The sequence below is a fragment of the Vicugna pacos genome, chromosome 30, assembly GCF_048564905.1.
Source record: "Vicugna pacos chromosome 30, VicPac4, whole genome shotgun sequence".
Lineage (NCBI taxonomy): Eukaryota > Metazoa > Chordata > Mammalia > Artiodactyla > Camelidae > Vicugna > Vicugna pacos.
Genome location: NC_133016.1, coordinates 12,047,860 through 12,074,651, shown reverse-complemented (window position 1 = coordinate 12,074,651; position 26,792 = coordinate 12,047,860). Strand labels below are relative to the sequence as shown.

Here is a 26,792-nt window from a genome sequence, read left to right as displayed (position 1 = left end):
TTTTCAAGTGTTACCTTTTCAGTCGCACTTTTTTCCATTTTCCAGTATGGTACTGTCTATCTCCCCCGTCTAACCTGACCTACCCTCCTCCACTGCTTATAAATGGACGACACTCCTGAGTGACAAGCATCCGTCATCACCAGATCCCTTCCTCCAGGCTGACACCACCTGTGCTGGCTTGCTCCTGTCCCCACTCATCATCTCAAGGTCCCAGAAGGAACCCACAAGAGAGGTTTCTGACCACAGCTTCTCACTCCCTGGAAGTCAACCCTTCGATCAATGTGATACGCTGGCTGTGACCACAGCACGGGACGGTGGAGTACCCAAGAGTATCTCAAGGCTGAGAGAAGATTTCAAGGCAAGCAAGGGGGGATATGGGAACATCGCCCCTCAGGACCTGGGTGCAGTGGTGACAGCCCAGGCCTGCTCCTGCTCCTGCTTCTGCTCCTGCAGGAAAGCCGCCTTCAGACCCAAGTCTCCGGCAGAGGTCCGTGTGTCCAGAGGCTCAGACAGGAGGAAGACCCACGATGCCCTCATGACCTCACTCCTAGACACCACGGAAGACCAGAAACGACCAGCCTGGGCATTGCTTCTGGTTCCTAGCATCTCTCTGTGAACTTCTGGGTGGACATGACAGTCAGTGGACAGTGAAAAGCACCCGGGCCCGGGGTCAGGCAGACCTGGATGGAGGCCGCACTGCAGGGGCACTGCCCAGGGGTGGGACCATGGTCAAGTCCATTAACCACACCCAGCCTGTTTCCTTAGGTGGAGGGTGTACAAATGACCGACCTTGTGGGGTCACTGTGTCAAACGCATCCACGGTGTGCAGTATGGAACAGGCACTCAGCAGATGGGAGCCGTGGTCACTGTCACTGAGGATGTTATATTAGCTTGAATACCTAGTTGACCGCTTCAAGTTCAAATAACTGACAAGATAGAACGTTTATTTCTCGTGCTTGTACGATGTGCATCAACAGCGCAGGCTGGTGTATTGAGCGGGTGCTGCTTCTTGCTTTTCCATCTCTAGCATGTGCTTCTTATTTTAGCTCCTACATCAGGTTTGTGGTCCAGGCAGCCAGAAAGTAGGATGAGGGTAAGAGAAGGGTCTGCTTTCTTTCTTTCGTTTTTTTAAAAAGGGCAAGACCCAGGAGTGTTATGTTTTTGATTATGGTTACAGTACTCTGCATCCCACCACTAAAGAAATGAACACTTTCATAGGAATGACTTGTCACAACCCGCTCGGGCTCCTGTAACCAGACCACAGACTGGGGGCCTTAAACACCCCCCACTGAGTTCTCACAGTTCTGGGGACCAGAAAGTCCACCATCAGGCAGACTCAGTGTCTAGTGAAAGCTCTTCCTGGTTCACAGACGGCTGTCTTCTAGCTGTCGCCTCACACGGCAGGACGGGCTCTCGGGCCTCTTTGGATAAGGACACGAATCCCACTCACGAGGGCGCCACCCCCTGATCTAATCGCCTCTCAAGGGCCCCTCCTCCAAATGCCATTGCAACAGGGATTAGGTTTCAACATGAATTCGAGGGGGATGCAAGCATTCCGTCCATTGCAGTTTTCAATCAACATATAAATAGTAACAATTCTGTCCTCTCAGGTGGGGTAGAAAAGTAAAATACGAACACATGTCTGAGACGAGGAGACGGGGCTTAGTGTGGACAGATGATCCTCAGGGAAGATGTTATCAGCCTCCTTCCTAATTCAGCCCTGCCTCAGGTCATGCATGTGCGTTCTCAGCAGTGGGACAGCTCATTGCCTACACAGCTTCTACACGTGGCCCATGTCCTTTACAGCTCCAACCATGTAACCACCTCCCTGGGGGCTCTACTCCCAAGTAGATCTGCCCGTCTCCTCCTGAGCAAAACATTCTATTCACTCCCAGGCACAAGTCCCCCCGCCATCAGCCTTCTCAACGTTCTGTCCTATCACCCTGCTGCACCAAGCATTTAGAAAACTTTCACAAAAAAATCTAAACCCAAGACTGACATTCAAAGCTATGCCACCATTCGGCCTCAAGCAGAGCTCTGCAGAGGGCAGCTGAACAACACCAGGGGGGAATGCTCACTTGAGCATCACCGCGTTTGGCAGAGGCAGGCAGGAGCTGCTGACAGGTCCCGAACCCTAGGAAAGCAGTTCAAGTCTCCAGCAGAGAGAAATGACTGGTGGGAGGGGAGGGTCCTTGAGGAGGGAAGTGGCAGAATGTCGGTTTCATTAGTAGCATTTCCCAAGACCAGCGGCTGCAGGAAGTGGGGCGGGGGGGGGGGTGTAAGGCAGGGAGCGCGACCACTTTGAAGACTGTCAGGTGAGGGATGAGGTGACACAAGCCTAAGCACGACTCACGAAGGGAAAGGAAAAGGCATGTTCAAAGGCTGTTATTATGTGTTGGATTAGATAGAGGAAAGGACACAGGGAAGGTACAAAAGATCAAAACTCACTCCAAGAGGGCAGCTTTAATGAGCCAGGAGAATGTCGGCCCCGCTGACAATAAGGAGTAGGCGGAAAGGATGCTCGTTTGGAGGTACCTACAGAGATGGAATGAATTCAAGCAAGAGGTGAACATTCAAAGGAAACGAGCATTCAAAAGGATGGGAGAAGAAAGCAGCAAGGCCTTTATGCACAGACGTGGGATCGTCTTTTTCACACAGAATAGAAGTGCATGAAAGCAGGTGTAATTCAACTGGAAGCTGGGGCTCAAGAGCTCTAACTGCTTTATGCACAGAAATAAAAAGGGGCTACAATCTGTAGCCAAGAAGTGGCTGTTTGGAGAATCATAGTAGCACCCATGAGACTGAAAGTCAAAAGAGAAAAAAGGTGTCAAGAGAAGAAGGATTAGGGTCCACAGGGTGGCACTGAGACATTGACAGTTTCCAGACCTTCAGCAGTAGCCTCCAACAGTCCTCCCATTCGTCTGCACAGACCACCCCCACCCCCACCTTCAGTCTGGGCTGGCTCTCTCTCCTCTGCTTTGATCAGTGGTACACAGTGAAAGTGACCGATGCAAGTTCCAGCCTTCAGGAATTTAGGCATTTAGAACTTTTTTGTTTTTTAAAGAGGGCCCTGGGGATTGAACCCAGGACCTCACGCATGCTAAGCGCGCACCCTACCATTGAGCTATCCTCTCCCCTAGGCCTTCAAAACTCCTACCCACCCCTGCTTCCATCTCTGAACTCTCAGAGTGCTTGCACCATCCTGAAGGCAGGCCTGCCTACACCCCTAAATGAAGAGGGCCCAGGTGGAGGGAGTCACCTGGAGGACAGTGTAGGCACTGAGGCCAGTAGCCAGCACCAAGCACACCCCCCAGGACCCCCCACCCCACATGAATGAAACCATCTTGGCTCCTCCAGCCCCAGCTGAGCCTCTAAGACCAGGTGGAGCAGAGCCAAGCCGTCCCCACTGAGCCCTGCCCGCACTGCAAACCCACGGACTGTGAGCAAGAAAATCATCATTTAGGGCACTAGGAGATGGGGAAGTTTGTTACATGGCAAGAAATGACTAGAAAAAACAATTAAGTCTGATTAAGGAATGAGTACAGAATAAACTTTCAAAACCAGAAATGCAACACCATGGCTCTGACACGTGCAAGTCGTGTGATGTTGAGACAGGGACTTGACAGGCTGAGCCTTAATTTACCTCATCTGTAAAATGATGAATAAAAACAGTTGAGCCCTGAACAACAGGAGTTTGAACTGCATGTGTCCACTTATACGTGGATTTTTTTTTTTAATGGATGTACTGGGGACTGAACCTGGGACCTCGAGCATGCTAAGCACACGCTCTACCGCTGAGCTATACCCTCCCCCCTAAACGTGGACTTTTAAGTAGTAAATACAGCTGGGGGCCGGGGGCAGGCAGAAGGGCCCAACTACCGGTTATACCAGATTTTTAACATGAGGGTCAGGCCCCTAACCTGCCCCTACTACCCACCCCCCACCCTGCTGCATTGTTGAGGGGTCAACCGTAGTTACTCATAAGCTTACCCAGAGGATTAAAGGAAATCATATTGCTTAACACATCGCCTGGGACACAGTAGATGCTTAACATACATTACTTAGACTTAGAAGCAAAGTCAGTAAGAGTATTTCTGAACACAACCAAAATTTATGTTTCTAAGTGTGTATTTGGCACTGTCCAGAAAAACCTAATCCACTCTTGCTGCTATTACACAATATTTGCATTTCTAAGAAACCTCGTATAATCAACAACTGCATTATAAAAATAACTGTTCCCATGAGGAAACGGGGTTTAGCATCTCAAGTTTCAGATTTACAATAAGTTACTTTCTGCAGGAATTTAATAAATAACAATGGCTTGTAGCTGGAAAACCTAAACATCCCTGAGCAAACCCAGCATTTAATCATATCCAGGTTTTGCTCAAAAGGCCTTTCCTTTTCTATCTTCAAGACTATCATTTGTACTTTCTTAAAACACATTCTTGACCACCAATGGCTTTTCTTAAAGCACCAAGTGGCAACAGGAGGGTTAATAAAGCCCCCAGAGTTAGGCTAACTTGCAACTTGGATCACAAAGAACGTTGAAGCCAAGAACCCACAGCCAGACAGTCAACTGCCCAGACAAGCATCGCAGCATGTGCTGTTGCCACGAGCAGTTCTAGCTCCCAGGGAAGAGAGCTCCGTGAGGGACAGTGACAGCTTGTGATGCCAACTGCGGCCTTATATCCCATCTGTGGGGTTAAAGCTGACCCTGCAGGAGGAATTTCTGTGCTGCTTCCTACCCACCGTGCTAAGTAAAATCTGTTCATTCTGCTTATACTCCATCCTGACTGGTATGTTCAGGGACTGGCTTCACTTTGAGCTGTTTATGGGGAAAACCAAGTAACATGAACCAAAATCTACAGCATCACCTGGCGCGCACACACACAGGATTAGGAGACTCATGAGGGTTTCTTATCCTCGCAGCAGCTCAGCTCTGAGCAGCCTCGCTCCAAGTGGACAGCTCCCGCATGCAAAGACGGGCTTTCCTCTTCTGCAAGGCTGAGGAAAATCACTTCCTCAGTCTTTTACCCTCTATTCCTTTTAGAATCCCAGTGACCGAGGACACATCTAAGCTCAGAGCTAAAGCCTCACGGCGTCCAAGAGACGGAGAAGAAAGCTGGCTCACCCAGAGTAAAGAGACAGATATGGAAAGTGAAGATAAAGAGGTTCAGACCCTCCCAAAATACTGTCTGGGAGATGAACACTGTTTAAGGTACAAGATGCCGCTAGAGAATAAACACAGCAGACGGAGACGGAAGAGAAGAAAAGGATGGAAAAATCTTTCCTTACAAATGAAAGCCAAAAAGTGCGTCCCCTCGCCTGGCCCTTGCAGGTCATCTCCTGAGGCCGACAGCGCCATAAACCAAAGAACAGCAACAGTTATCACACAGCATGTAGAGCAATGACCATGCAGCCAGGACAGCATCCCACGGGCCCCACAAATGGGCCTTAACCAAGCTGTTGGCAGGACAGCATCAGTGTATACTTGAAGGTCATTTGAAGAACAGTTCCTATGAAACTTACCATGTCCACTGTACGGACGATTTCCATCACGTTATGTTTTTTTTTTTTTTTTAAATGACCTCCCCCCACCCCGGGTGAAACTGCTCTTTGTTCTTAATATACAGAACAGTTTTTCTCCTGGGCATCGTTCAGTCTTTACCATGTGGACTCATAACCCATCTTTTCTCACTGGCTGCCAGAGAGCTCAGAGCAAAACGCCCCTCCCACAGCAAGTCTGCATCCTTACGGGATACATTCTCACCCTCAGTGCTGGCTCCATTTCTTAAGGATCTGGCCATTTTTGTCCTTTCCATTTATGCTATCTTTTCACATTTTATGTATTGTAAATAGCCTTACATAGCTGGAATAGATCCAAGTATCAATTTCAATTGACAAATAATCAACACGCCTCAGTTTTAGAAGATGGTCTCACGACGCAGTGGCTACGTGTTACCCTTTCACAAGCATGTGATCAGCTGAGAAGATGGCCCCAGCACTGGGCAAGGTGCAGGGGACCCAAAGTACAGCAGGCCTGGCCCCTCCCCTCCTCCAGCCAGGAAGAGACACAAAATAAGCTACAAAGTGTTCTAAGCGCTGTAACAATAAAACAAGGACCTGAAACGGGAGAACCATGGGCACAAAGGGGTACATCTATAGAAGGGGGCTTGGAGAACATCTCATGGAAGAGGTGACACTGAATTCTGAAGGACCGAGAGGTGAGATTAGTGGCTTTTTAAAAAGTGGGGGAAGACCTTTTATCCCGGCAGAGAGAACGGAATGACAACAGCTTGAGACAAGTAAAAGGGTCACTTCAGGACAGGAGACTGAGCCAAAATGAGGAAGGATAACATACAACAAGAGTGGACAGGCAGCAGTCAGACCGCTCAGGGCCTCACAGGCTTGGGTAAGGAGGAGAGATTTTGTTTTAAGGGTAATGAGGAGGCACCTAAGGAGTTTTAAGCCTGGCTTGGACATCACCTGTTTTAAGGTTCAGGATCTCACTTTCTGCAGCACAGGAATGGACAGGAAGCAAAGAGAACAGCGGCAAAAGAGATGATGGCCTGAACCAGGATGGTGGCAGTGGGGACAGAGCCCAGATCTGGATATATGTGATGGGAGACTGGATGTGAAAAGGAGCTCGCTTTCAAAACTACACACCTGGGGAGCAGAAGGATTCTTCTTTCTCTTCAAAGGCCTTGGAGAGATGACAGCTCACAGATGGCTCTCTTGTTTTTAAGGCTGATTAGAGATAAATACCCAGGCTGTCCCACAGTATCTCCACACCAAGGTGTCCTTCCTTATGGCAAGCGAATCCCCCAGGGCTATAAAAGAAGTTGGCTTCCTGTTGCTCTGCTCTCCACGAGGCAGGGAGGGGTCACAGACACAGACCGCCAGCGCCAGAAGGCCTCAACCCTCTCACAACCAAGGATCAGAGCCAGGGGCTTGCAGGGACCCACGGCCACACGTTCTAGGAGGGCAGTGGCAGGGCCGTACATTAGGGGCCGTGTCTTGAAGGTTTCAGACCAAAATGCTACCTGGTGACACTGGATTCTTTCCTTCTGATTCATTTAGGTAAAACTTGATGTATATGAAATCTGCATCTTCAATTTCAAGCCTGAACTCACCCAAACCCTTATCATCTGCTAACTGCTTTATCAAGAGCTCTCCAGTGAAGAGATGAATTATGAAGCATCCATCCAATGAAATACCATCCTGCAAAATAACCATGCTGTGAAAATGGATTTGCATTTTATGTAATGATGAGTAAGTGTTCACCTAGTGTTAACGTGAAGAAAGCCACTGTAGAACAAACCCCTTTCTGTAAGTAATAACCATCAGTGTGTCTGTCAGTAAAGGGATAGAAAAGACCAGGAAAACACACTCAGTCCCTCGGCTGTCATTACCCTGCAGGGCTGAGACTGGAGGAGCTTCAGTTCTAAGTCCTTCACTGCTACGATATAAGACGGGCAAACGGCAAGAATTGCTATTATCACATCAAAACGGTAAAGCTTTAAAAAAAAAAAAAAAAAGGAAGATTTCTTCTTTCTTGTGCTCCTTCGCACTAACAACAAGGCATGATTCTCCTTTTACATACTCCTCCAGAAAGGTGTTTTCCCCTCAGCATCAGGGGAGCAATTTCCTTTGGGAGCCACGCCCCCCGGTTGTAGAGTGCTAAGAAGTGTAGATGAAACCCTCATCTCTTCAGGGCACAAGGCGTTAAACGCGGTCCCTGCAGCACCCTGGGCTGCACAAAACGAAGGCTGACGTCACCTCAAAGGTACCTGTGCGAGCACACACGTGTTGGGACCATCCAGAGTCAAGCTGTGTATAAGTTGAAGGATAAAGAAGCATCCTGAGATGATGCAAGTCATATTTTAAAGGACAGATGGGAGAATTGTATTTTTAAAAACAGCCCAGGAAGGATTCACTGGAGAGGCAAGATGTGGAGGTACAGCTTGAACCAGCAGAGCTCGATGGCCAAGAGCTGCAAGGGGTGGTCTCCCCCCAAGCATCCCCACAGGTGCACACATCCCCTGTCCCAGCCCCACAGCTCTGACCACCCAGAAGGGGCTCCAAGTGTGCCCAGACCTTAACCTCCTCCGGCCCTAGGACAGCAGGTGGCAGCTGGACTGCTGAAGCTGCCCGGCTCAGAGCCTCCAGCCCTCAGCAATCCTTCGTCATTGCTCTCAAGGTACCGCCACAGATGCTAATGTGCGTGTGTGCCATGACCTGGAAATGTGTTTCCCGAACACCAGGGGTCTCTGGGAAAGGACTTGAGGGCTGTGGGATGGCACACGTGCCTAATTGTTAGGATCATTTCACACCTTCATCTCAGATTTGTAAAAAATTCACCCCATAACATCCTTTCTAAAAGAGTGCCCACTCCCCATGCCGTCAGACTCTGAAAGTTTATTAAGAACTCAGGTCACTGATGAACCACTTCCTGTCTGGCCAACCTCCAATTCAATGATGTGCATCATTAAGAACCTCAGGATTTGGGGAGGGTAGAGCTCAGTGGCAGACTGCGTGCTCAGCATGCATGAGGTCCTGGGTTCAATCCCCGGTACCTCCGTTAAAATAACTAAATAAACCTAATTACCTTCTCCTCCCAAGAAAAAGAAAATCTCAGTTGCACATCTATCCACGAGGTGCAATTACATTTTCTTCCTTAACTTATAATAATTTCTCTTCTTATGATTTAGTCTGCATAATTGTTATTAACAGTTCAAAAAATGCAATTATGTGTAAAATAACAATGTTTTCCACATAGACATATTTGGGGAGTGCTTGGTTTAAGGTCATATGGTAAACATAGGTCTTAGGTGATAACTATGCAGTCAAATCACGAAATACACTGTTTCAGCCTAAAGTTGATGCAAACTTGTAAAAAGCCTTGTGTTTGCTGGGAATTGAGAAGTTCTTTGTTATCAGAGGAAAGGGCTGAAGAGAAACAAAAACGGCCTGGGAAGCCCGTCCTCTGCCAGCACATAGATTTCCTATCACACTTTGTGGGGTGGGGGGAGTGTGTTTGATACTTACAAGGCAAGGGAATAAAAAAACAATACACAGCTTGACACTGGAAAGCTTTCATTTATAGTAGGCTGAGCTGTGTTTACATCTGGGGAGAAGGTTCATGCAGCGCCTCAACAAAGCAAAATATTTTTTTAAAAAATGCACCAAAAGTCACTAAGCAGCTCCAGACACCAAGCTGAGAGGCTGCACTAGGAATGAGAAGTGATGGAATCTGCACCGTGGGATTTAGGACGGATCAGCTCGAGAACCACAGAAGCCGTGAGGAAGGGTCTCCCCGTCTAGATCCACTTTAGCCCAGTTCATTCCCCCTGACTGCCCCCGAAACATCCTCCTCCGAGGAGAAAGGAGATGCCAGGAGGAGAAGACTAGGACCAGACAGAAGAGATGGGTGACAGCAGGCACCAATACAGGCTTCAGCAGTGACTTTCCCTGTCCAGGGCACGGACCCGCAGCAGCTGTAGGAGACAGGAGGACCCAGGCCTAGTGGCCACAGAAAAACAAAAACCACTCTCCTCAGGCCAAGAGCCAGGCTGCACCCCCCACCCCACCCCGTTTGCAAATCCCTGCCTATGGTTTTACAAGCAGGAAGCTAACAATAGCCATGTGAGAGGAGGGAGTCCTAGAAAAATGTGGTGACAATTTTCCAGGACAAGGTGACAAGGACGGCGTGTCTCCATTTAATGCGCGTAGAAACCAACTTGTTACAACGCAGGTTTTGAATCAGGAGGCCTGGGGTGGGGCCTCGGCATCTGTAACAGTGATGTCGTGCTGTAAGGAGTTAGAACCCATCACAGCCTCCGTCATCGGGCACCATCCTGGGGAAAGAGGTTCCACAGAAGGGAACATCACCAACATCAGGGTTTATGCCACCTGGACCAAGTCTAACCTTTATCCTTCTTCAGCGGTACTGCTTACAGTACTGTAATTTCATTGGCTAACTCGGGATCACCAGGGCTGACAGTGATACCCATGGAAATGTGAGTATGAAAAGTGTCCGCTCTATTACAGGGCCACAGAGTGTGCTAGGGTTTTAGTGGAGGTGGGTTGAATTGTGTCCCCTCCAAATGTATATGCTGAAGTCCTAACTCCAGTACCTCAGAATATGACTTTAGAAACAGGAGCTTTCAAACAGGTCACTGAGTTAAAGTGAGGTATTAAAATAGGGCCTAATACAGTATGAGGTGGTGTCCTTGTCAGAGAAGATCAAGACGCAGACAAGCACAGAAGGAAGACCTTGTGGAGACACAAGGAGAAGACGGCCACCTGCACGCCCAGGAGAGGCCTCAGAAGGGATCCGTCCTGCCCCCGCATTGGTCTCCAATCTCCAGCCTCCAGAATCACTACAAAATCGCTTATTTAAGCTTCCCAGTCTACACTAGTTTTTTCAGGCATTCCTTGCAAACAAACAGGCCGGGGGAGGCGGTGCAGTTTTGGGGGAGGAGGGTTGGTTCCCTTGTCCCCTTTTGGTAACTTGCTGGACTTATGTTTTCACCAGCGTCACCAGTGAGACTGGCACCCCCATTTCCAGCCGTACTCCCTCCCTTATCTAAACGTCTCTCTTTAATTTGTGGTTGGCTGGAAAGCAAGGTAACCACATTTGTCAGGGCTCTCAGAAGAGCCCAGAGTTGAGGAACGACGCAGGCGATGGGCTCAGACTGTCCGGCTCAGCACCCTGCTCTCCCGCACACCTGCTCTGGGACCTTGAGAATTCGGGGGAGGAGATGCTGGTTTCTGAGGGTGACCCCTCCCACACAGAGCCATCAGAGGAACCAAGAGGAGAGCACGGGGCCCTCTTTCCTTCGTGAGCTGGTTTACATTCAAAGCCCCCTCCCCACGCCCTCTCCCTCTCCCCTCCTCTCTCAGTTGTGTTCCAGATTCTTTAAATGGTGCCTGAGAGTGGCCTCCATGTTAGTACAGGGCTCCTGTAAACAGCTTCTCTTCCCCAACGTCCACCCAGCTGGGCCAGAGTATGCAAGAGTGATTTCTAGAAAACATATGTAACAACGTTAAAATCGATTTTTACAGATTTTTTTTAAAGAAGTCTTTCAAACTTTCTCAGCGACAAAACCCCACTGATGTTGCATTCTAGGTTCTTCTAACCTTTCAGAATCTGCCAGAACTAAATTCTGGTGCATTTTAGAGAGAAGACCTTGCCTTCTCAACCAAGAGTCTCTGTGGTCTTGGTGGGCACGCCCAGAGAGCCAATTTTCCACCACAAAAGCCGTGAGCCACTTCACTACAGGAAAATTCCAGAATGAAACATGGACAGACTACCAAGAGCAACGCCAAGTGGAAGCAAGGAGAGGGAACAGCTGGGTGGAAAGTCACGGATGGCATGGCCTCCGCACTGGCTTTCAGATGGCCTCTGACCTTCAAAGAAATAGTGCTGGACACCCACGCAGGTGACAAAAACTGCATCTGTCAATCTGTCAATCTTTATAATTCGTCTGCCTTCCATTTAACCTCCATTTAGTAGGATCTATTAAAATGGCTGTTACCAAGGTTAACAGCGCCTGCGTGACATCTTTTTCTCACCCAACTCCATCTCCAGGAAACACCCTCTACTCCTTATCAAGTTTTCACACCTGTACTTTCCTTCTTTGCTGTATACCCCACAGCACTTCTTTATCTTTCTAATTTGTCAGGTGATGCCTTCCAACATTTTACTCCTTTGCTTTCTCCAAAACACCATTAGACTCTGCTGCCGTCTCCTCAGAATATTTCCTTTAAGCAATTCTCTCCTTCATCACTTTTCCCCCATACTCAGTGTCCAAAGGCATCCCTCCAGGAGTCCGTGTGATCTTTATGCAACGAAAGAGTTGACATTGTTAGAAGGCAGTCCAGAGTTTAAGTTCAAAAGTTTAATTGCTGATACTGTGCACCGTGCAACTGAGTAGCGCTCTTAATTCTTTTTAGCCATAGAAGGAAATGTTCCAATTCCGATTTAGAGTGCCCTTCACTGAAAATGACTGTTTTTCTAGATGTGCATTCCTCAAGTAAAATATACTACTAGCCTTTGATTTTTGAATGTGAAATTTTTCACTGCAGAAATTCAAAACTAAACAAGTTTAGAGAGAGTTGGCTTGGAGTCAAGGCACGTGACGATCAATATGCAAGTCAGGGATTAAGGAAGTATGGAATTAAGGATGGTGGGAGATTAGCCAAGGCAATCCAAGGATTACTCAGCTGGCCCGGGAACACCAGTCTCAGCGAAAAACATGTCGAAAAGCAGCAGTAAATTAGCACTTTACTACCTGCGCTGAAATCAGCTTCTTAAAAACACCCCAACCAGTTACATTCACTTAGAGTATCATTTAAGGGAAGATGACTGGAAAAGGAGTTCCAGCTCAACAGTAACTATGATTGGTTCCTAGGAAACCCAGTCGCAATCAAAGATGCTCAGGCCGGAAGATCCAGATACAGTACAGTCAGACAATACACAGGCAAAAACCCCATAGGGGGGAAAGCTGACTAAATGCCCTGCAGAGTTACCTCTGTGAGGACTCAGACCTGTGGACGAGGTTACATCTGGATGTAGACCCCAATCCCCAGTCTCTGTATTAAGATAACTTTTTAGAAATTGGCAAACTATCTCTGGAAGGGTCCAGAGTGTAAATTATCTGGCTTTGGGGATCAAGTAAGGTCTGTTGCGTATTTTAACTCTTTAAAAAAGTTTAAAAAAAATTCTTAGATCATGGGTTGTGTAAAAACATGCCACAGACCCTACTTTGCCAATTCCTGCTTTATCCCAAACTTCTAGAAATAGATCCTAGTGGAGAGGGCCCTCCTGGTTTCCCACCGGTTCTCTGTCCCAGCGACTGGGCTGACAGCTGCCCCTGCCATTCCCAGAGGACTAAGGATGGCGGTTGCTTCACCCCGACAGGGACAAGGTTGAGCCTAGATAAGGCTAGAACAGATGTGATCCAAGTTCCTGAAGTCATCACAGGCATGGGAAGATCTAGTCCACGTTCTGCCACACTGAACAAGGAGGCAACATACTCTTCTCCAAGCTCTCACACCTGCTTTTGACTCTCACAGACCACACTGTGAAGCTGAAAACTTACTTTGCTTAATTAGGATTCACCATGTAGACATACCACCATCCTGCCCCACACAGGTATTTCAGGATGAAAACAAATTGTCCAGGGGGTTCAGAGACATTTATCAACACAGATCTGTAATGAATTAAGGGAATCGAGGAATGTTGGAGGGGCACATCTTCTCAGAACACTGTTTAAAGTGACTGCTGGAAAGCAGGAAGCTGACCTGGGCAGTGGTGGACCCGACCCCTAGGAGCCATTTCTTCTTAGTGGGCCACTTCTGATGCGGCCATCTACCTTACAGGGCACACAGCCAGAGAATTTGCCCTCTTTGTAATGCCTCCATATTCCAATAATCCTGAGATGCAAGAGACCTGTGGCACGTGCTAATGTCGTGCTAGCAGGGGGAAACAAACACACACACACAAGCAAATGTTAAGACCACCCCTCGGTTCTTGTGTCCCTGGCTTGAAACTGTGGGGTTTCTTTTGCTGAAAGAACACAGCTGGGCCACAGGAAATTAAGCTCTTAGCCCCCGAATGTGACATTAATCAGATGTGTGCCAAAAACCATCGTCTTATAAACGTCCCAAAGGACATCACTGGCTGGAAATTCCTTTACTGGAAGATAAATTAAAATCCATGCATTCCATGAAGGCAGAGGTTTGGAGGGGTTCCCTGCTCTATTCACATATGTACTCTAAGAGCCTAGAACTGTGCTTGGAACATAGTAGGCTCTGAAATAAATGAACAAAAACTGTTGGTAAAACTTAGAAATTAGTAAATGGCTTTATGGCAAAGGAAGAAGGGAAGCTGCAGACATTACAGCTGAGGACCTTCTCATCCCCCAAATAAAAGCAGTAAACAGCCACGATGGAGACCTTCATTTTCTGTATAGTCAGCAATCCTCTGCTTTAGGCAGGCCTCCCAACACAGAGAAGCAGTAAGAGTCCCCCTGGGAAGGAAGGCAGTAAGTTTGCAGAAGCTGAACAACTGACACTTAAACTACTGATTGAAATGCAAACTTTCTCCTGAGAAAATAGGGTATTCTAGAAGAAAGCACCTATCTGCTTTTTCCGGGTGCACCCACTCCCCAGCTGCACTTAGAAAAGATGAAGTGAAGTGAATGTAGGAAGTCAGGCATCAATAACTTCAGGGACAATGAGAGCGGCAACCAGAGCCAGTCTCAAAGGACACCAGCGAAAGCATGGCCTTTTGTGTTCAGTTCAACTGTTAGTTGTTTCCTATTGTTTCACCTTGTTTTGTAAAGAGTAAGTGAAAAGTGAGACAGAACCACGCCTGAGCCAAAACCCCCATCTTCCTCTGACACCTGTTCTTCAGATTCAGTAAAAGGGTGTTGGGGGCAGTGGGATCCCCTTTAAAACTGCAATCTGCCACTGTTTCAAAGCCAGTGTCTGCAGGGCAGTCAACATATTGGGCAGGACTGCCCACATCCTCTTCAGGTCATTTAGAGTAACAAGTTCATGGAGTCAGCAATAGCTACCAGAATCAGTACCTGTAACACATTAGTAATCAGAACGAAACAGGCAACGGGGAGAACTAATGCAAACAATGGCAGCCTCTCAGAAGCTCAAGTAATCCGGTTTCTAAGCTAGAAAAGGAGGCATCCTTGGCTAGCAATACAAGTTCTGGAAGGCCTAAAAGATTTAGGTCAAATCTCATTGCTTACTGTGACACAGCATTCACTCAGTCACTCAGCAGTGCGTACAGAACCCTGTCCAAGCACGGGGCGAGCCAGTGAGGGTGCAGTCGTGGATGAGGGGACAGATGATGCCAGCGCTCATCAGGCTAACCATACAGTGGGAGAGACGGTCAAACCAAGAAACAGGCTGCCTCCAATATGTCTGGGATGCAGGCAGTTTTGCACAAAACCACCCCTATCCAACCCCTGCTCTGTTCTTAACATCTGTACCACTTCCTCCTTATGGTTGAAATATGGACAATAGTTGTGAAGATACAAATGCTTTCTGAAAGGGGGACCACAAGCCCTGACTGAGCCAAGAGCTGCCCTCAGTGCCTGTTCTTAGCTATGCTGGCCACAGGATGGAGGGGCAGTGGGGAGAGACCATAACCAGACTGACGACCTGATTACTAGTCTCATCTCTGTCAATAAGACCCTTCAAGGGGGAATGGGTATGTAGCTCAGTGGTAGAGTGTGTGCTTAGCATGCACGAGGGTCCTGGGTTCAATCCCCAGTACCGCCACTAAAAATAAATAAAATAAACCTAATTATCACCCCCCTCCAAAAAAAGATCCTGGGTAAGAGGCAAGTCTAAGAGCCGCTAAAATTGACTGATGAAGTCTTCTGCTGGCTCCTACTATCTATCACGTGAATAGAGCACGTTGTGTAGTCGGGAAGGAGATAGGAAGCAGATACCCTCTTTGTAATTTTCCCAAGGCACCAGATTTCTGGGCTAGCCTACATTTGGGAAAGCATATAAAAACAGCTGGTGGGCTGCTGCAGAAACACCCCCAGTGTTGCTGGCGATGGTCTGAACCTGCTCTTTCAAAAATGTCTATTGTAAAGCTCAGAACTCAAAACTCCACTATGTGCACTCACCATGCCAGACTCGGAGTTGCCGCAGTGAGCCTGAGAGGCAGTACCCACTGAGCACTTCCTTCACTGGAGCTCTGGAACTCATTTATTCAAACGGAGAAGACTAAAGCACAGAGATTCAGGAATGTTCAAGGGTCGCCAAGCAAGTGGAATCGCAATTCAAACTGGGGCAGAGAGTTTCCACCATGCATGTTTTGTCATCAAAGCCCTCTGTAGGAACTCTGTGACCTGCCAGATAGCACATTCTTGTCTTTCCTCTGATGGTGCCTTAGCTAGAGCCCGACGCTCCCAGCCTGGTGGTGCTCCCATTAAACCACCTTCTTGCTCTCCAGTTTCCAACACGTTTGCAGAAAATAACACCTTAACTTCCTCATTTTAAGAGGATTTGGCAACACTGCTGCACTATCTCCAAGGGGGAATTTTTGCATCCCCAGGTCACTATTTCCCATGGGAATATGACCCTAACAAGACACCACTGATGGGACAAATACAGCTGAGAGCCTCCCATTGGAGATGCATAAACCATAAAGCATAAATCATAGCTGATGCAATCCAACATTCCACATTAAAGAAAACCAAGTTGAACAACAATTCTTCTCTTGCCCAAAAAGCCATATCTGGCTGCTTCTCATCACTTCCTCATCATTGATAGCATAGTACAAAACTGTAACTTTGTGCACCTTTGTGTACATTGTATATTGGTTACAGTTGCAAAGGCTTTGGTCTAAAAATCCAGTCTGTAAAACTTGACCAGGAACCGTGCTCAAGTGTTTTCTGGGACTAGCTGAAGCTCCTAATAAACGTTCAAATCCTTAACTGATCATTGGATGCAAAGAGTTAGCATTTTATCAGACAGACTTAATAAAGGTTGATTTCTTGACATTGACACTCACATGTACTTCTTTATTTTTAACATGTCATTTAACATGTCATTTCGATATGAGACCCAATAAAGGAAAGGTGAACAAATCTTTTGTTCAAATTATGTAGTCTGAGAAAGGGGGAAAAAAGTTGACTCGTACAAAGAACTTTAATAGCCCCAAGAGGGGTAATGCCAAGGTGACTTTAAATTTATTCTAGCCAAACCAAGCACATAGTCTAGATAAGTCACACCAACTCTGAAATCTTTATCGGTAAAAGAACACCCTCTGTCTGACTATGACAAAGAAAACATGTACTCTAAACTTAAGCAGCCACTAGCATTCACTCAGTGATTCACAAGCATTCAGTACTCGGCACAATGCACATCGGGGCAGATTCTCTCAAGACACAGAGCCTGTGATTAAGATGAAATCCTACAAGGAAAGAAAGCTAGACATATATGAACCCATTTTATGTATAATGTGATAATATAGTCAATTGTTTGAGACAGAGCTCAAGGTCAATGGTAATTCAGAAAACCATTATGCTCACAGTGGATGCTGGAGTTATCCAACCACTCCTTCTGAGTTTATAGCCATCAAAACTTAGTCTTCTTCCTTACTTAAATCCCAGGATCTGGCAAGTTCAGCCTCATCTGCAGACACCAGTGGGATGATAAAAGGGCCCAGGCTTTGAAGACAGACAAACCTGGATCTGAGTCCTGGCTCTCACATGTATTAACTTTGTAACTCTGAGCAAGTTGACTTAATCCCCAGGTTTCGGTTCCCTCCTCTGTAAAACTGAGACAATAAAACTACCACCTCAGAGTGGCTCTGAGGATTAGAGATATGTGTACATAAGGTGCACAGAACAGTGCTGAATAGTCAATCCTCAAATTATCATTTAATATATGGCTAACGTAGAAAGGTGCTACTTAGGTAAAACCATGTAAAACAGAAGTGTACAAAAATGGTGGTCGGGTCCAGAATAACGGTTAATTTGAATCCATCTGTCTCTTCCATATCATGTAAGTCTCCATACACTTTTAGGAATAATGGCAGATCAGGCTACTCACACCTACCACATTCACTTTTAGTATTAATTTGATCCTCCCTATCAATGATTTTTTTTTAAGTCAGTTTTAAAAGATTCCTCTCTACAAATTCACAAGTGACTTTTGGAGTTTTCTCTTGTGCTAAAAGCCATTCGCCAAAAGACATCTGATAAGAGTAGGCTTCTATGTGGTCAGATAGCATTCCCCAAACAGTATCTCTGCTCCACGACTTACTGCTTAATTAAGGGTCATCCAACAGTTGAAGAGTCTGGTTTCCTGGAAGGACGGTTCTCCGCTTTTATGTTAACATGGTAAAGGGCTGACTACCCGCTCATCTGCCGAGGCCTCTGAGCTCCTGAGGATCTGTCTAAACAGGTTTGCACCATGACTCAGGTTGAGGACACTGGTTTCTATAGCAGCACTTCAAGCTTTAATGCACATCTCATTAACACACAGGTTCTGATTCAGGAGGCCTGGGCAGGGGCCCTGAGACAATACAAGCTCCCAGATGATGCCTGTGCCAATTTCCAGACCACACTGGGAGTAGCAAGGGTCTTCAGGGCCAGGACAATTAGGATTCACAAACCAACAAGCACACAGCATTCTTCCACTCTTGGGGTTCAAAGTGGGGGCAGCAACTGCCAACTGACGGTCTTGAGGAAGAGACTAAATGATAGAAATTGTGTAAGACTGATGAAGTACATGCACAACTCTTAAGAAAACCAAGAAAAGACACTTAAGATTCACAGGGACCATTACTATTTTTCCAGGTGAAAACATCCTACCCCTCACATTCTCCTAAACAGAGCTCTTGTGTTCTTCTCCAAGACATAAATATCCTTTTTGTTAGCTTTCATAAGCTCTTCCTTTGGGTTAATGAAACACATCAAGACATTGCTAGTGTCGAGTCTTCGTGTTAAGAGCAACAGTTTTTAAAATCTGGGAAAAACAACAGTAACAGCGTAACGAATGAAATCAGCTTAGGACATTCATCAGGCACCAATGGTTTCTGAAAATTGGACATGCATTCTGTAACTGTCACTGACTTATGTGCAATCTGACCTTCAGGGACCAAATAAATGAGCAAATCATCTCAGGGACACTTTCCATGTTAAATTAGAGGTTTTATGCTGTAGTAACAGGGGAAAAAATGTGTCCTAAGAAATAACGTGGATGAAACACAGAGCTGGAACCAGGCAGAGTCCTGGTGCCCGCACCAGCAGGTCAGGTCACCAGCTGGGCGACCTTGCTTACCCAGTTAACCTCTTCCAGCCTGCCAACTGAACAGCACATCCTCCTTTCCTACCAACTCACACACCTCTGTTCAGTGTTCACTGCCCACCACCCAGAGAAGGGAGCTCTTCCCAAGGATAAGACGTGATCATTGCTTCACTTAAGCAATCAGTGTCATTCCACTGCCAGATGTTACAACGTGGTCTGTGATGTCATTGATGGTAGCTTCCTACCTCTAAACTGACCAGCCCAGCCCTGGAACCACTTACACCTGAACCTTTGAGCATCTGAAAAGTTTCTTTCAGCTGGAAGTATTATGATTCATCGTTAGTACAACTTCTCTTTCAAGTTCACTTTTGAAGATTGCCGTGTTATCTTGTACTACCCAGTATTTATCCTGGCGCCTTGAACAGTGCATGATTCCCAGAGACAGAGAGGGTGTCTGGAGGAGTGTGTGATCCTTGTACCTTTAAGAAGCAGTTTAAGTGTTTAAGCACACATGCCTCCTTCCAGTAAGGGCACTGGGACAGAAGCCTATAATGACTGCAAATCGACCCTCAGCTCCAAAAGGCTGCAAAGCAGGGAACAGTGATATCACTTGTCAAGAATAAGAAACTCCTGGGAGCATTTTTCCAACTACACCTTCCCCAGCCCTATCCCAGTTTAGTTCTAACGAATACCCAGGTGACTGATTTAACGAGCACCCAGGTGATGTGTGGACCGAACATTTAGGAAGGCAGTTCCTCCCCCTTCTTGTGGTTCAACAACCTTGATGCTTTTTATTTTCACTTACGACAACCCCATGGGCTGCCCACATCCTCCCCCTCTCCGCCCGCCTTTTGCCCACAGAGGCCGTGACAGTGTTACACTCTGTCCCGGCAGAAGGTCAAAAAGACAGTCAAGGGCCAAGTATTTCCTTGTTGTTGACTCTGTATTTTCAAAACAAAACACAAATGCAAAAGCAACCATCTGTCTTTGCTCTGCCTCACTGTTTACACCCACAATCCGATCCACTTTCCTTATGAACTGTCAACCTCTCTCCTCCAACCTCCACCACTCAAGTATCCCAGAGGGCAGCAAACCGCCTCCCTCAGGATCTTAGGGCACAGACTAGCCGCAAATGCTGAGCTGCCCGTCGCTGCTCTGGCCCAGCAGCCACACACACACACAAAGGCTGGCACCAAGGAGCGCTCACCCACCCAGCCCGTGCCAGCACCACCGTGGCCCCTGCTCCCCGAGCGCGCCTCCAAACCGCTCCTCTGCGGCGCCGCCTCCCCAGCCAGCCCGGGGCGCGCGGCGGCGGACTCGGCAGAGCCCCGAGACTTACCTGAAGCACGTGGTGAGCTCGCCCGAAGGCTTCAGACACGGGTATTTGGTCGTGGCGATTTTGTTTTCTGAGCAGATTTCTCTGTGAAAAAGTTGGAGGAACTCTGTTGGTTTTCCGCGGGGCGAGCGGCGGCAGTGCGCGCTGGGCATCCGCGTCCCGCGCGCCGAGCAGCCGCTCGTCCGCTAAGCGCGGACGCAGAGCGGACCCCGAGGTCGGGGACTCGCCAGGCGAGGGTCCAACAGAGAGAATTCAGCCCCACGATAAGAAGAGGTGAAGCAGCAGAGCCCTGGAGGGTGGCAGGACGGCGGGGCGGGGGTGTCCCGGGGCCCCGACTCACAGATGGGGGAGCCCAGAGTGAGGGAGCGGAGGCTCTAACGCGAGAGCAGAATTAAAGCCTCCTGGGAAGTTGAGAGCCCGAGGGAGCGAGGGCATGCGGCTCACCGCGGGGGTAGGTGGTGGGGTCACAGCCTGCACCCGAAAGCTGGGCGTGCACCGAGCAGGGGCTGGCAGCGCTTACCTGTCGCCGTTCTCGGGCTCCTCCCGGTAGCTCCACGTGTGTCCCAGCGCCAGGAGCAGCAGCAGCGGACCCAGGCTCTTGCCCAGCTGCCCCCTCGCTGCTCCTCCCCGGCTCGGAAGCGGCGGCACCATCAGGGAAGCTCCCGGCTTCTTCCCGGCGCCGGAGCTCTCTCCCCGCCCTGCGCCCGGCTCCTCCGCGCACCGCCGCTTTCCCTCTCCCCGGCAGGGGGCGCCCGAGGGCGGGGGCGTTTGCGCCACCTGCACAATGTGCCACTGGGGTTCGGGGGTGCAGTGGGGCTGGAGGATCAAGGTGGGAGCTGGGGTGCAAAGCGCCAATTTGGCAGAGAGGCAGGCCAACGGGGCGCCTGGGGTGGTGCCTGGTCGTCGCGAGGCTCGCGGGGTCCGGGCGGTCTCGCTCAGGATGTTCACGCCGGATGGACAGACTCACTCCACTCGGCTTTGGGCGGCACCCTCGCCTCCTGCCTCTTCTTCGGCTGGGAGCGCTGCTCAGGGTGCGGGAAGCAGGCGGCTGCTGGCATTTTACTCCAGGGTCGCCCGACCAGGAGGAGGAGCCGATCTCCACCCCGGGAGAAGGAGGGGGTGGAGCAGAGGGGTTAATAAACTTCCTTCCTGTTGTCAGTTGATTTCCAAGGACCAGGGTCAGGTCAACGTTTGCTTTCCCCCCTCGAGAGCCTACACTGTCCTTTCCCGCTCTCACAGTTCTCCTTAGTAGAATAAGGCAGGAAAAGAGGAGTTGAAAAGCTACAGCGGCTCTCACAAGCTGCCTTTCCAGACCTGAAATAGCACAATTTCTACAGCGTGGTCTGTCTCATTAAAGTCCCTTAGAAGAAAGGCCTCATCTCGTTTCACTTGGTAATAAAGCCGCTGTTTCCTTCATAACTCGAGGTCGAGCGAGTAATGAGCTCTCATCGTTTCTTCCTGGGGGGTTTTAAATCCTCTTGCCCTGAGCTGCTTTAATGCGCTTTCCAAACCTCGCACACACGGAAGAGGGGAAACTCCTGGAAGATCAGGTGAGACCCTGAAGGGGGCTGTTAATCAGGGGGCCCCGCCCCATGCTAGTTAACGTGGCGGGTGTTTACCCTGAAAACCCGGGCGGGGTCGGTAAATCAGCTCACCTGGTGGAGACCGAACTGTAGCCTGTATATTCGGTTGCATCTTAACACTTCGTTGCGTTATTAGGCGTTTCTGTGCCTGTTAAAGAGAAACTCGTGACATAAATGTGTCCCGCTGAGCCAAGCAAGTGGTGGTGGCCCAGAAGTAAGTTGGAAGAGCACGAGGTTGTAATGCCGAGCCTCTTAACAGACGCGTGGTTCTGCAGTCCCAGGACTGGGAGGTGAAAAGGTAGCTCGTTCACAAGTTACCGGTGTGCTAATTGGTTAGGGAAGCAGGTGTTTTGATTCAAACTACTCTGGGCTACTGAGAATACCTTGATTTTTTCATAGCGATGGCGTCTTCATTTCTCTGTAGAATGCTTTTATATTTTTCAAAGGTTTTTTCACATTTATGATTTTATTGGATACAATATCCCGTGAAAGTAGGAGTCTGACTTAGGTCCACGACGTGGTTTTATCCTACAAAATTTACAGACACATGGCAGACCATGAAACAGACTTAGTATTAAAATACGGTGTTACACGAGAGAAGCAATTTTCACACGGTAATTCAGAAGACACTTCAGAAGCTTGCAAAACCTGCCGGTGACCATTACAAGATCAAGGGGAAAAAAAAAACCTGGATTCAAACCCAGGCTGTGTGGCTTCCTAGGTCTGTGGTCTTGGGCAAGTTAAGTAAACTTTCTGAACTCAGTTTTCTCATCTGTCAAATGGGGAAATCTCCCTCCTCATAAATGATTGAGAATATTAAGTGAGGTAATGATGTAGCACCTTTTCACAGTGCCTGGCATCGACTGAGTACTATGTAGATGTTAACTATTACCATTTTGAACATAAATGATTAGATTGCACAGGATTTTCAGTTTTAAATTTCCAGCTGCTTTATGGATAAATAGGAGTTCATTTCACAGCAGTTCTTTGGGCTCCTAAAGAGATACCATTCTAAGCATTTTAAAAAATAAACCCATCTTGGAGCTTATAAATTTGTGTCACTTCAGATTCTGCCTCCCAAGTGTTTGCTCTCCACCTTGCAGGGAAGAGGCCATTCTGTAGGAGGTTCTATTTATATTGTCTTACCTATTACTCCATTTTGATATCTTGCTATCTTTTTTCTCATCTTCACTCATTTTGCTTTTCTATTGTTGCATTATGGATGTTAGTTCTACAAATAATAGAGAATGATACAGGAGATTAGTTATCAGCTTCATTAAATAATTATAAGTCACCTATGGGGACAGGCAACTTTACCGAGAAAGAAATTCAGGCTGTAAGTAATAAAAGCAAACCCACGTCTTGACACGCAGCTGTGTGGCAGAAGACTGGGGACTGAACAGACTTTGCTGCCTCCTTACTTTCAGCCCGTACGCTGAGCACAGAGGAGAATGAGGTGTCAGAGAATGTACTGCGGCCAAGTGAACAGGCCAGATTTGCCTGGGGAGGAAATCCCAAGGCTGGGTGGTCAGAGGGCATTTTGGAAGAGGTGAGCTGGAGCAGAGACCTTTTGAAAACCTTTGCCTGGAGGCCTGGAATTTAAACTCATTGACAGCTACTGACAGCACGAGACACTTCGTGTGGGGTTTGAGGGGCTGGGCGGGAGCATACAGCCAAGAGGATGGCTGTGTATGTATTCCAGTCCCCAGAAAAGTTAAACACTCCTGTAAAAGACGAAACCTGCATTTACTCAAGCTGTAACCCACAAGGGAGATGTCAGAATGCGGCTGAGTGTGGCAGGGACCTCCAGGGTCTTTGGTTTCTCTCTCCTGATACCCTAACTCTCTCCCCTACCACGCATAAGCTACCCTCATCCACCCCATCCCCTCCTTTATGAAACACTAACTGAGAGGATGCACCTCCTGCCTCTTTCATAAGAGTGTTATAAAGATTAATGACAAGGACATAAACGCTCCTCAGGGAGGCTGTGTATTCTGATTTCTTCTCAGCATGCCACTCTCTGGGATGTTTTCCAAAGAGACCTGTCAGCTTCCCTGAAACAAACCAGAGAGTGGGTAGTTGTACAATCTATCCTGTCCTAGGGGGGCTGGGGGGCTGGGGGGCTGTGCCAAGGGCTTCAGGGCAAGTGCAGACTGAGCTGTAGGTTCGACTCCCGGGTGGACCAGGTATTGTTAAGGGCTGCTGAGTGTTGTCTGGGGCAGGGAAGAGGGGAATGACTGGCCAGCACACAGAAGCAAAGTGAAAGGAAATAAGAAAAGAAAAAAACTAGGCCACTGGGAAGAAAGTACGCTTCAAAATAAGAACAATGGTATCTTCCACTCTTTTTTTTAAAATTTTTACCTTTTTAAAAAAATCGAGGCAAAAGTGACATATAACATAGTTTCAGGTGTAAACATAATGATTCACTATATGTCTCTATTGCAAAATGATCACCACAAGTCCAGTTACCATCCATTGCTACACAAAGTTACCATTTTTTTTTAAGCTGGTGTTTTATTTTTATTGAAGTATAGTCAGTTACAATGTGTCAATTTCTGATATACAGCATAAAAAGTTACCATTTTCATCTTGTGAGAACTTTTCATCTGTTTTAGCAACTCTCGAATATACAATACAGTGTTACTAAATGTAATCACTCAGTTGGACATTATATCCTCAGGCCTTATTTATCTTAGAACTGGAAATCTGCACCTTTTGACCACCTTCCTCCATTTTGCTCACTCCTTTTTAAGGGACTCCAACATCTTATTTGTAGAAAATCAACATAGTATTAGTAGAGATCAATTAAAAAGACGAATTACTATAAAGGACAAGCCACCACCAAGTGGAGACACAATTCATTTCACTATTATTTGTTTAAATTTTTCCTTATGAAAGGGGTTTGTGGTGGCTGACAAAAATACATAGTATTTTACAGCATATATATTTTTGTATTATATGCATTATGTGAAGTATGGAGCAGGATTAGATAAAGCAATTAAGGCAAAGGGGAAAAATCAGAATGAACAATGAAATGAAATTAATTGGCAGGATTGTATAACCCCTGTGCCATGTTTAAAGCAGATCACAAATCAGTTCTCAGATTCTCAAACATCAATCCAGGATAATTACATGATCAGTTACAAGACTGAAGGTAGCCATAAAGGAAAAACCTATAAATTGCTCAAAAAAAAAATCACAGGTTTTTCCTGTTGATCTCCCTGGGATATAGCAACAGTCATCTAAAGGTATTTTCATAGAAACAAGACCCAACAAGTGTGGGGAGAGTTCCTACAAAACTGTGGGTGATATACATACAGCATATATCCCTAGAATAAACAGGTTGCCCTGACACATTTCCTTCAGTTTCAGTTTTGATTGACATACGGCCAGGTCTGCTTAGAGACTTAGGGTTACACCTTGAAGAGTGTTCAAGTGCTCCAGTCTCCAAGCCATTGTGAGGATGTGCTCGAGGTAAGACTCAAACATGTTAATACAGTAAAAGGGTTTAAAGCCCTGGTTTTGGGGTGTGTACACAATCTTTGCACTTATTCTGCCTTAGTTTTAACTTGTACAAATCCTGAAAGTATATTGAAGCTATAGGTCTCTCATTTTCTCCCAAGACAAGAATAAACATCCGATTCCTATGTTCATGACAGAATCACACAATATTTGCCAAACTCAGAAATAAAGGCAATGTAAAAAGATGAGTTAGCCTTATGTGTGTATAAGCGGCTAAAAGAAAAATGTACAAAAATTTTTTTAAGAAAGAGAAACTTCTAAAAAAAAGAGAGAAACTTCTTGTTGCTTGGTTCAATGTCTAAAAAGATCAAGAAAAATTATTCATGTGATTTCAGTGTCATGTTCTTGAAAGTTCTAAAACACACACACACACACACACACACACACACACACAGTCCCTTGTCTGGGATTTCTTCTAAAGGAATTTGTCAGGACAGCCTACTGTTGGCAGTCTCCTTGACCAGTCACAGCTGTAGGATCCAACCCGGGGTTTCTGGGCGGAGAAGAGCATTCTAACTCTGTTCAATTCTGCAGCCCCTTCTAGGACAAATGGAGATGGCAGGACACACAGCTGAGATGGCCCCAGTCCTTGTGGTCCCCACAAGTGTGAATAAGGGAGGATGAGGGGCAGGCACTAGAGGTGAGGCCACTGGCCCATGCTGCAAGGTCTCTGGTGGAGAACATGGCATTAAAATTAAGCCAGGATTTATGAGCTGACTCCTTGGAGTATCAGCCATTCCTATCCCACAACTTCTCTGCTTTATTTTTGTAGACATAACTCTCTTTATATCCCTTACCTCCATAGGAGTAAGAGCTCTTATTTAATATTTATTGAGAACTGGGAGATACTTAGCTCTAATATGGTATCAAGCCAATTTGACAGGTAATACCAATGTTGACTCTAAAAGCTTACTGATTTGATGATAAATGCTGGAGAACCCTCCTGCACTGTTGGTGGGAATGTAGTTTGGTCCAGCCACTGTGGAAAACAGTATTGAGGGTCCTTAAAAAGCTAAAAATAGACTTACCATGTGATCCAGCAATCCCACTCCTGGGTATGTATCTGGAGAAAATTCCAATTTGAAAAGATACATGCACTTCAATGTTCAAAGCAGCACTATTTACAGTAGTGCTGTAACGTCCCTCAACAGATGACCGGATAAATAAATAGTGATGTATATATATACAATGGAATACTACTCAGCTATATAAAAAGAATGAACTAATGCCATAATAGCAAGACGGGTGGACCTGAGATTATCATACTGAGTGAAGTAAGTGAGACAAACACAAATAGCATATGATACCACTTATATGCAGAATCTAAAAAAAAAAAGATACAAATTCTATTTAAAAACCAAAAACAGACTCACGGACATAGAAAAGAAACTATGGTTTCCAAAAGGGAAAACAGGGGAGGGATAAATTAGGGGCTGGGGATTAACAGACACACATTACTATATATAAAATAGATAAATAACAAGGGCCTACGGTATAGCACAGGGAACTATATTCAATTTCTTGAAATAACGTATAACGGAAAAGAATACGAAAAG

At 46.9% G+C, this 26,792-nt stretch overlaps 1 protein-coding gene across 10 annotated transcripts in view; it reads right to left on the bottom strand.

Annotated features, from left to right (window-relative positions):
* CCBE1 (collagen and calcium binding EGF domains 1) overlaps positions 1 to 26,792 on the bottom strand; it is a 249,115-nt gene that overhangs the window by 153,841 nt on the left and 68,482 nt on the right. For 8 of the 10 annotated variants that reach the window (XM_072952103.1, XM_072952100.1, XM_072952102.1 and 5 more), the window contains 4 exons: positions 22,861 to 22,945; positions 21,787 to 22,242; positions 20,652 to 21,669; positions 20,135 to 20,215 (listed from right to left, as the gene is read on the bottom strand). In XM_072952103.1, the coding sequence (XP_072808204.1) occupies positions 20,135 to 20,215; positions 20,652 to 20,782 (212 nt within the window). In that variant the 5' untranslated portion in view covers positions 20,783 to 21,669; positions 21,787 to 22,242; positions 22,861 to 22,945. The remainder of the gene's footprint in view (positions 1 to 20,134; positions 20,216 to 20,651; positions 21,670 to 21,786; positions 22,243 to 22,860; positions 22,946 to 26,792) is intronic. The other 2 variants (XM_072952101.1, XM_072952106.1) reach the window with 2 other exon arrangements.